Source organism: Carassius gibelio, chromosome B20 (genome assembly GCF_023724105.1).
Source record: "Carassius gibelio isolate Cgi1373 ecotype wild population from Czech Republic chromosome B20, carGib1.2-hapl.c, whole genome shotgun sequence".
In the NCBI taxonomy this organism is placed as follows: Eukaryota; Metazoa; Chordata; class Actinopteri; order Cypriniformes; family Cyprinidae; genus Carassius; species Carassius gibelio.
In genome coordinates this window covers 8,818,554-8,828,451 of record NC_068415.1, presented here as the reverse complement: position 1 = coordinate 8,828,451, position 9,898 = coordinate 8,818,554, and the positions used below count along the sequence as shown (strand labels likewise).

The 9,898-nt window shown below is 35.2% G+C and overlaps 1 protein-coding gene across 4 annotated transcripts; it reads right to left on the bottom strand.

Annotated features, from left to right (window-relative positions):
* Window positions 1–21: 21 nt before the first annotated feature.
* On the bottom strand, window positions 22–9,002 carry LOC127984451 (consortin-like). 4 transcript variants are annotated; one of them, XM_052587095.1, is made up of 10 exons: window positions 8,828–9,002; window positions 6,703–6,936; window positions 6,148–6,257; window positions 4,768–4,798; window positions 4,034–4,120; window positions 3,432–3,555; window positions 3,264–3,285; window positions 2,895–3,182; window positions 1,591–1,714; window positions 22–1,488 (listed from the first exon to the last, which is right to left on the bottom strand). In XM_052587095.1, the coding sequence occupies exons 2-10, from the start codon at window positions 6,932–6,934 to the stop codon at window positions 1,277–1,279; spliced, it is 1,230 nt and encodes a 409-aa protein (XP_052443055.1). In that variant the 5' UTR covers window positions 6,935–6,936; window positions 8,828–9,002; the 3' UTR covers window positions 22–1,276. The 4 variants fall into 4 exon arrangements, with proteins under 4 accessions (XP_052443055.1, XP_052443052.1, XP_052443054.1 ...); XM_052587092.1 differs by having other exon boundaries at window positions 2,886–3,182; window positions 8,828–8,999; XM_052587094.1 differs by lacking the exon at window positions 8,828–9,002 and adding an exon at window positions 7,234–8,821 and having other exon boundaries at window positions 2,886–3,182.
* Between the last annotated feature and the right edge of the window lie 896 nt (window positions 9,003–9,898).

The window sequence follows — 9,898 nt, the reverse complement described above, 5'->3', positions numbered from 1 at the left end:
GTTTCCAAAGAGAAATGCTCCTACTTCACCATAGGTTTTATTATGTGTGCCAATTCCATTTACTGCTGCATCATTCAGAGGACTAGTCCAATATTATTAAGGACAGAGATACAGCATAAACCACTTTCTAAATATAAAAAACGCATTTCTAGTCAGTCATAAAGAGATTATGTATACTACTTGGGAAAGAAAAAAGTACATACTGTACAATGAAACAGGTTTCTGGTTCTGAATATTCCACAAATATTCCACAAAAACTCACTTTGACTGCTGAACACAAATAATAATTGTAATTAAAACTGATTAACTGCCTTCTTTTATACTGTACAATTATAAACAATTATAAATATTACTGACATCAAGTCAGAACAATCAATCATCGTTATTATTCAGCCAGTTTATGTTCTCTGTTAATAATAAAGCCATTTTGGTTAGTTAGTTAAAATTATATTATTATTATATATTAAGTTAATATCCCACAGTTAAAGCAATAATGCACCCAGAAATAAATATGTACTCACTCTCAGGCCATTCAAAAAGTAGATGAGTTTATCTATATAATTCATCATCAAGATGTTTTTAACTTCAAACAGTTGCTTCCGGTTAAGATTTAAGTTGTTTATCAATAATATTGCTTTCTTGGTTAATATTTGTTTGTTTCTTATAAATGTAGCTTTTTATACATCAAGATGCATTGGTGCAATGCTACATTTGATGCAATGCTACATTTCTCCAAATATGTTCTGATGAAGAAACAAACTCATCTACATCTCGGATGGCCTTAAGATAAGTAAATTATGAGCCAGTTCTCATTTTTGAGTGAACTATTCCTTCAACATACACCAATTTATGCTTATTTTTGTTGATACTGTATGCATTTCAATGATTATAGCACCAATGAAAGATAGCGTATTTGGAATATAGTGTCTTGGAGTACTAAAATGTAAAAAAAAAACAATATCACTGGCTCTATAGGCAGTTATTTCAATGCATGTATAGTTACTGATTCAAAGAATGGCAGTGGTACAGTATATTAAGATTATCTGTAATAAGTGGTATATAAGGATTATCTGTAATGACCTGTTTTTGAACCAATATTAAATACATTATACAAATGTATTTATTCATTAATAGGAAGCACTGTGTGAATCACTAAAGCAACATTTATTAAGGCCAGTCTGGTAATGTGCATTAAGTGCATATTATCTCAAGAGGAATACTGTTAATCATTGGAAATTATAATCTAAAGAAACAGTTCCACTGCATGAAACAGCTGCTATGATGCATCAGAAGAGAGCCACTGTGCGAGAGCGTCCACTCCTCGTCGTACAGGTCCAAAGTAAAAGTCCACGTTTTGCGAGAAGTCAGCGCACACGTTTGAGTACGCCTCTCCAACGAGGCAATAAAGCGCAGTCCCACCCGTGCTGATCACCACAGTAACCAGACACAGGACGAGAAGGATCAGGCAAGAGTTTCTGGGCGACTCATCTGTATGCATGAGAAAGATGAGCTTTGATCAGTCTCACATTAATGCAAAACAGAAATCTGAATACATAAAGGCACTGTCTGAATATATGCTTACAATCGTACCTTGATCGAAAGCATTGCCCTGCTCTCTAAAGCGGACCCTGCGTTTAGTTGAGTCTTTTAGCAGTGCAGCTTTCTTTGTTTCTCTCTTCTTTAAAATAGACACTAAGCCATCTGAGGGAATCCTCTACAGAAGTAAAGTATGAAGATGCTTTAAGAAAATAGACTGTACAATATGATGCAGAATTATTTTTAAGAATACATTCATAGCAAAAAATGTAATAACAACCAGTAACCACAAGGGGTCAGTATGTGCAACATCATAATGAAGCAGACGTACAGTAAGGATGCCTTGGGGGGAAAAAAGTACACTTTTTCATAGACATGATATTTGATTTTAACTGCTTTTTTTAAGCACATCTTTATGTAATTTCATATATTTTATAAAATCAAAACAAGTGTACTTATGTAAAGCATGACAAAATATTAACAAAACAGTGATCTAAAAATAATAATAATTTAACATCATTACAAAGTGCACTTTTTAAAAGAGTACTTTAGTGTAAGAAAGTCATGAACGTGTACTCGCTTTTTATGTGGACTTTTTATTTCTTATATTTTTTAAATATACTTTTTTAGATTTAAAGCACTATAAGTGCAAATTCAATTCATTTCAGCACACTTTTTTCACAAAGGACAGTTGACCTAATAATGAAAACCCTGCATTTTTACATGTTTGTTTTTTAATGTGGCTATTATTTTTGTTGTTGTTGTTGCTTTTCCAAGTCAAATCAGAGGCCAAAAGAAAATTGCCAAGTCTTCAAATCACTATAAAATAATAATGTACAACAAACAAAAAAATAATGTAATGCACATGTCGTGTGTGTTGATAAAAAAAAAAAAGTCCAGAACTCTTCACACACTCGCAGTGTGTGTCGGACGCAGCTCTGGAAAAGGTTTATGCAGCTGGACTGTTATTTAAGACGACCACACCCAATAGCTTTGGGAAACCATACACTCCCTGAACGCTTCTTTATAAAATTCCTGCAGATGGCTGCCATAACGCTGCGGATGACATCACGTTATTTTGCTTTCACAAAGCCGAGAAACCCTGTGGCTAAGAAATGTGGCCTGAGAATTGGAAGAAAGTCCCACTTGACCTTTTACAAAGTCATAAAAATTCAATTTGAGAACCCAGATTAATACATCGCATACTTAGGCCCTGAGGAATACAAATCGTTCAGTAAGCGGATGGTTTGGAAAGACTGCATCAGACGGATGGTGTCTCAGCATGCTTAGTTTTTCTAAGGGCAGATGGTAATATGTAAGAGATTAACATCGCTCCTACAGCGTCTTACCTCTTCTACCTGAATAAGGCTGGCCAGCTCATCCACAGGAACCTGGCCGTCGACGACTGTGTCATCCTGCAGCTCCTCATTCCAGAACTCATCCTCCTCAAGACCTTCCTCGTCCTCATCCTCCTCCTCCTCATTCACTTCACAGTCCTCTTCTGGCTCCTGTTCAGCTTCTGGCCATGAGCAGTCCTCCGCCCGGTTCTCTCTCTGGGATGAGTTCACTGAAGCGTGTTCTTGTTTTGATCTTCTGTGTTTTGACACGAGGGCTGGGCTGTTGTGTAGTTTTATGTCTTCCATGTTCTGCAGCAACAGACTGCTTTAATCAGACTCATTAAAACTTCAACCGCATAGGTGGCTGACAAAACAAGTATAATATTTTACCTTTTCCAAAGAGAGGTTAGGTCTGAAAAAGGAGAAGTAGATTTGGTCAAATTCAATTTTCTGTGTAATATAATATGCCCATCTAAATATTTAATTTATGTTAGTATGTATATATGAATGAATGTATGCTATTATTATTATATACTACTTGCTTGCACACTGTCTCACCTCTGGTGTGTTTTGCAGATATGACTCAACAGTTCCATATGCTCTCTCTCTCTCTCTCTGTCAGTTCCATTAGAGTTTAAAGGAGAGTTATTTTCAGTTAAGATGCTGATTTTCCTCTGGGACTCTGAAACCAAACATACCTGTAAGGATGCTAGTCTTTGAATCATTTTGACTGTGTCTCATATTCTCCCATGCATTTACCTTCTCGTAGAATATGTGAAAGCAATCTAAAAACATACATGCTAGTCTCTTAGTTCCTAATCCTTGTACTAAAAAAAGCTACAGATATGTGACATTCTTCAGGTTTGCCAGTTAATCAGATAAGAAGGGAGAGTCAGTGATGCTGGTTAAGTAACAGAGTCACATGTGGTCTGGGCAATGAAGTGCAGTTGCGAAATGAGCAGTTTCCTGAGCTCAAACCATTCTACTTCTTTTAACTAATGAAGGATGAAACTAGCAATTGTCCTATTTACAGTACAAAAGGAGTCTCATCCTTACAAGATAAAACAATGCTTCAGGAAAATCCCTCACATGTAAATAGTGTAACTTTCTCTGGTTATATATATATATTATTATTATCCATAATCATATGGCCTCCTTACCCCATTTCTCTTGTATGGAGGCCAGATTAGACAGCAGTCTTTCATGATACAGCTTCTCCAGATGAAGAAACTCCACTGCCCACTGATCTGAAATGCTCTATGCTTAAAGAAACCATCACTTAAAAGTGTGTGTATATACATCACCCCCCCCCCCCATATATATATATATATATATATATATATATATATATACATATATGCATTAAATTGACCAGTTGCTAAATATTTCCATTTCAAATAAATGCTGCTCTTTTGAACTTTCTATCCATCAAATAATTAAAAACAAAACAAAAAAAAATGTATCATGTTTTCCACAAAAATATTAAGTAGCACAATTTGAAACAAGAAATATTTATTGAGAACCAAATCAGAATGATTTCTGAAGGATTATGTGACACTAAAGACTAGAGTAAAGGCTGCTGAAAATTCAGCTTTGTCTTAAAAGGAATACAGGACATTTTAAACTATAAAAAAAATTGAAAGCAGTTATATAAAAATGTAATATTTTACAATTACATTACTGTTTTTCCAGGGTTTTTTTTCATCAAATTACTTAAAAATCTATCAACATCCTTCCTTTTGCAAGTCAACATGTTCAGACACACCCTAATGAGACTCTTGATTACGCTTGAACTGGTCGCTATGACAGCAGCAGCATCAACAGGGATCATTATTGACAGTAAAGGAAAGTCAGAGACAAAACAGGACGACGATTTACATTCAAAAAAGGATACAGTCCTTTTCAAGGAAGTAGCCCTCCGCTATCTGTAATGGAAGAAAAAAACATCAGCGAGTAAAATATTACATCTCCTTACCACATTTATCTTCCAAACACTCTCAGCTGGTCGATCAAAGTCTATTTCCTGTTAGACCTGGATCCAGAGTCTTGATTTCATTAGTTGCAGTGAAGAGCATCTTTAAAAGGATGGAACTGCTGAACATGTGAACGGGTGAGACTGAGTGTGAACGAGGAGTCACGTGCAAGAAAGAACTGCTCTATCTTTCGCATCTAATGAATTCTCTTACATGAATCGTCTATATTTAGTGTAAGACAGGAAAATTAATTGTTTTCTACTGTACTCTTGATGTTATCAAACTAAAATAATCTCATTGAGGAGCAATTTGCTCCCCCTATTATAACTCTACAGGGAGACTGAAAAAACAACTCCAGTGAGAACATTTCGGTAGTTTGTCTTGTTGACAGATCTGATTATAAATGTGCATGGTGTTTAGTTTATAAATGTTGAAGCTTATTTGGATGCTGAAAAATACAACAAAAATCGGAAGAGTTAATTTTTGTACATGTTTTGGCTGAATTTTGTGAGGCAGTTTAAACAGAAAGTTACTGAAACTTGTTTCTGACACAGGATAAAAAAAAAAATCATTACTGTTTATCTTGCATTTTTTAATCGTAATCTCAAGATAAAAACAGGATATGACTTCACATCTCTTAATTTTCAGTTTATATCTCACAGTTCTGATTTTTTCCCCCTCTCAGAATTCAGAGTTTATATTTTGAAATTCTAAAAAAAATTTCTGAATTCCAAATTTACATCCTGAAATTCTATTTTTTACTGCTATGAAAAAAAAGAAGGTAATTTGCAACTTTTAACTGACATTTCCTTTTCTTGCAAGTGAGAGATTGTAACAATTCTGAGTTTTTATAAAAATACAACATCTCTTTATGATGATTTATTCATATTCTGTCTCTATATCTCACAATATTACCAGAAAAAAAGGCCAAATTGGAAAATATAAACTCAAAATTGCATATTTTTCCTTTACAAATTCCAAATATCATTTTTAATTATTTTATTCCGCTCCCACAGAAAGAGCTTTTCTTTTCTTAAAATATCCCAAACAAAAGTAAACCCTGGAAAATGTATGTAATTTACTAGTCCACAGAATACACATGAACATTTATCAGGTAACAGTATAGACTGCGTCATCCTTCTATTTTATGAACAGTTCTGGGTGTTTCTGATGACGGATGCAGAGTGAAAAATGCATTTGCTCACTTTTATTAAAAGACAATCGCGTCTTTTCATGCCAGTTTTTGTTTTGGCTATGGGCTTTATTTGAGAGTAACCTTTTCAAACTCTCAGTGCACACACCTGGTGTAAGGAATGAGGGAGGAGCATGTGATCATTGTGTTCAACAAGGGACTGCAGTGAAGCCAGAAGAGAAGGACTAAGCCCAGGTGGCACAATCCCAGAGAGACGACCTGTACAGAGAACACACCAGGATGAAAACTTAGGAACACTTCTGAATTTAGTAAATCAGTCAATCCAGTGCTTTTTGGGCACATTTGAACAAGTTTAAGATCAATCATTCTATGAAACTACTGTACCTCATGTGACTAGCTAGTACGTTTAAATGTAACCATAAAGGAATATCCCGCAAAACTGACAATTCTGACAATAATTACTCATTCTTCAGATGCGTGCACAGGGTAAATTGGTTCCCCTTAAGCGCCGACTGTAAAGGTCTATATATATATATATATATATATATATATATATATATATACACACACACACCTTTTGTGTGTTCCAATAAACAAAATTCATTACTTTCATTAGGAGGAAATTCAGCTTAAGTATTATTTTATTCATAAAAAATAATATGGCTAATCAAAGTACCAAAATATCGCAATATAAACTGCTTACCATGATCTAAAGAGCAGTTATGGCTCTTGATGTTTGTTGGAAAGCTCTCCTCTCTGTTCCTGTTCTCTGAGTCGAGTTTAACCGCTTGCAAGTCCATGATCTCTGCCTCCTGCAGTTTGTTCTGATTCTCATCGGAGGCTGTTAGGTAAGACGTAATGATGTCCTCTGCGGTCTGAGGAACTCTGCTCGGCTCTTTCCATCTTACTGACTTCCTCATCTCGGACTCCTCCATAACTGCAAGGTGATCACAAAGAAGATAGACAGTCATGAAACGAATCTATATCTCCATCAGAGTTCAAGAGGAAACATTTTAAAGACGTCTTGATGTCTGTTTTTCAAATTCTTTACCCTGCTGTTGCTATCTGCCATCAGTGACAATGCACTGCATTTATCATAAAATGAATCTTTTTCCTCAAAAGAATTCAGAGGGGAAACACAAGTAGGACAGGTTTGGTGTTACTGGATATTTTTTCAAGCAGATTTTGGGCCTTACTTGCAAACACAGTGTCCTAACAGTGAACAAACACTCACTTCGGTTACTCCAGATCGCAAACTGACAGATGTGTACAAAAACACGAACCAGTTATAGCAGCGATGCATAATTCATGGGATGGGGCTCTTGTCTTTCACTCTGTCCAGGCATTTCGAAGGATGAGCAGTGAAACCAGAGACAGAGAGATGGAAAAAGGGAGGAGTGTGGATGAGTGTCCTCATTATAAATAAAGTGGCAATGGCAGTGTGTTAACAGAACAGGGTGTATGATGAGGTGGAGAGGCTGAAAGAAAAGTCAAGATGTTTCTTGACACATCATGACCACAGCTGGCCTGATCAGTGTCAAGATGAACCCTTATGAAAACTGAACTGTGTGAACATATATACAACAGGGTTAGCAAATAACAAGACATGCTGTGACTGACACTGTACCTAATGCAGCTAGATGGCAACAGTTAGGTTTGCACAAATTATTTATTTAATATACTCGGCATATACCGATTTTTTATTTTATTTTTAAGTCTGTGATGCTCATTAAGGTAGCATTTATTTGATAAAAAATACAGTTCTGTGAACTATTGTAATACTTAAAAAGCTCATTTATTTCTTAGTTTATTTTTATTTATTTTTTGTGGAAAATGTGATGTATATTTTTTTAAAGGATGTTATGATGAATGTAAAGTTCAAAAAAGCATTTTCTTGAAAAAAGTTTTTTTTAACAATGTTTAAGATTAAGTCATTTTAGATTAATTTAATGTAGTTGGCAGCAATTATGTAAATTAACGAACTTCAAATCTAAAACTTTATGCTGTTTATTATTATTATAATATATATGTGTGTGTGTGTGTGTGTGTGTGTGTCTGTGTGTGTACACATATTTCAGAAATGTTTATATTATTCCAAGGACCTTGAGGTGCCATAACAATTTTATTTTTATTTTTATTTTTGGTTGTGATGCTTTTATCTAACAGGCCTAGGGTATAAAAATCTGGAATATCACAGTCACATCTAATAACCACTATTAGAGTGCACTATACCATGAATTAACATTTTTTACATTAATTTGACAGGCAAAGTGATTAGAAGTGATTAGTGATTAGAGCAGTTAAGTTAGATGTCAGGACATGTTTGTTTAACAGCAGTCAGGTTTTCACATGCCATAGGGACAGTTTAATTAAATAATATACTAAATCTTAACCCATTTTTTGAAGAAAAGAAAAGAAAAGAAAAGAAAAGAAAAGAAAAGTTATGTGTTCTCTGCCACTTTTTGGCCAACTTTGAAACTCGTAGCTTAATGATACACAATTATGGATTCATGAGTCTGCTAAATGACTAAATGTAAATACAAACGGCTTAGAAGCTCAACATCATTAGGTGAATTGGTCATTTTGGTACATTTATATATACCTTACTTCTCCTAAAAATCTAGTTTAGCATACATATAGACTATAGTCTACCTGGCTTGCACCCAAAAAGCCTACACATCATTGAAAATGGTGAAAAGGGCGCGTGCTTTAGTGCCCCGTATCCATTTCACAGCCTCTTGCCCCTTTTCACTGTTTTATTTTCATCAGAACCATTTCAAGACGAAACACAGACACGCGGCTCATTGAAATATCCCTGTTGTACTTACGTTTAGTTTCTGTATTGATGTTACAATGTTCCGCATCTGTAAACGCGTGCACGCGCAGCGTTCATATCTGTTCCCAGTGCTGCTCAAGCAGAGACCCCAGACACCTCTCTGTCGAACACACACTGATCTGAAATCAGTTTCGATGCCCTGCCTGTCTCTGCATCTGTGCAGTTGTTTACGATCCAAACGGGCGTTTCTTTCAAAGGTTTCGGGCTCGCTGGGCGTTTAGTGCCACCCATCGGTTCAAGTGGGGCACTGACATTGGAAATGTGTTTGGAGAAACATCAAATTCGACATAAATTGTAGCATGTTCGTTTTATAATACACGAATTCCTTTCAAATGTCAGTTTTTATTTACCCAAGGAATGTATGATTAATATAACTGCATAAAAATATTATAGTAAATACACTAGGCCTATATATTATATAGCCTATGATACTGCAATATTTAGTCTTGTAGCCTATAAGGCTAGGCCTGTGTTTTTATAACCTACCTTATACTACTTGCATTTTAAATTGATCACTAAATAGTCTTCGCCAACTTTGCTAAACCAAACCATATACAATAATGTTAGAAGAAATGAACTCTCTGAATGTTTCCTTCAATTATAAATTAAATTACTCATCATCAACAATAGGAAAAAGCCGGTATAAAGAAAAAGTATTGTGCTCAGTTTCAGTAATCCATCAGCGTCATATACAAAGCTATTCAAAATATTTTCAGAACTCTTTTTCCAAAATATAAATAAACTATGGGCTGACATTACAGCTGTGAGCAGTAACTGGAGCAGAAAGTAAACGCAGCCCTTGAAACATGGAGTCGTTATGGTGAGCTGCTGCATGTCTGTGCTGTGTCTGACTTCATAATAGGGAAGTTTTTATTATATTGTACCATCTGAGTGAACTCTGCCATTCATCACAGCCAGGTAATATGTTTTGACAGCGCAGTGAGCCAATCAGTTGTCTCATTGCAATATGTCTGAATGTTTAAGCAATCCTCCGTGAAAAACACAAACCACAGTTTTAAGTGTCTGTTAATTATTTTTTAAGAAAATCATGCCATGTTTCTTA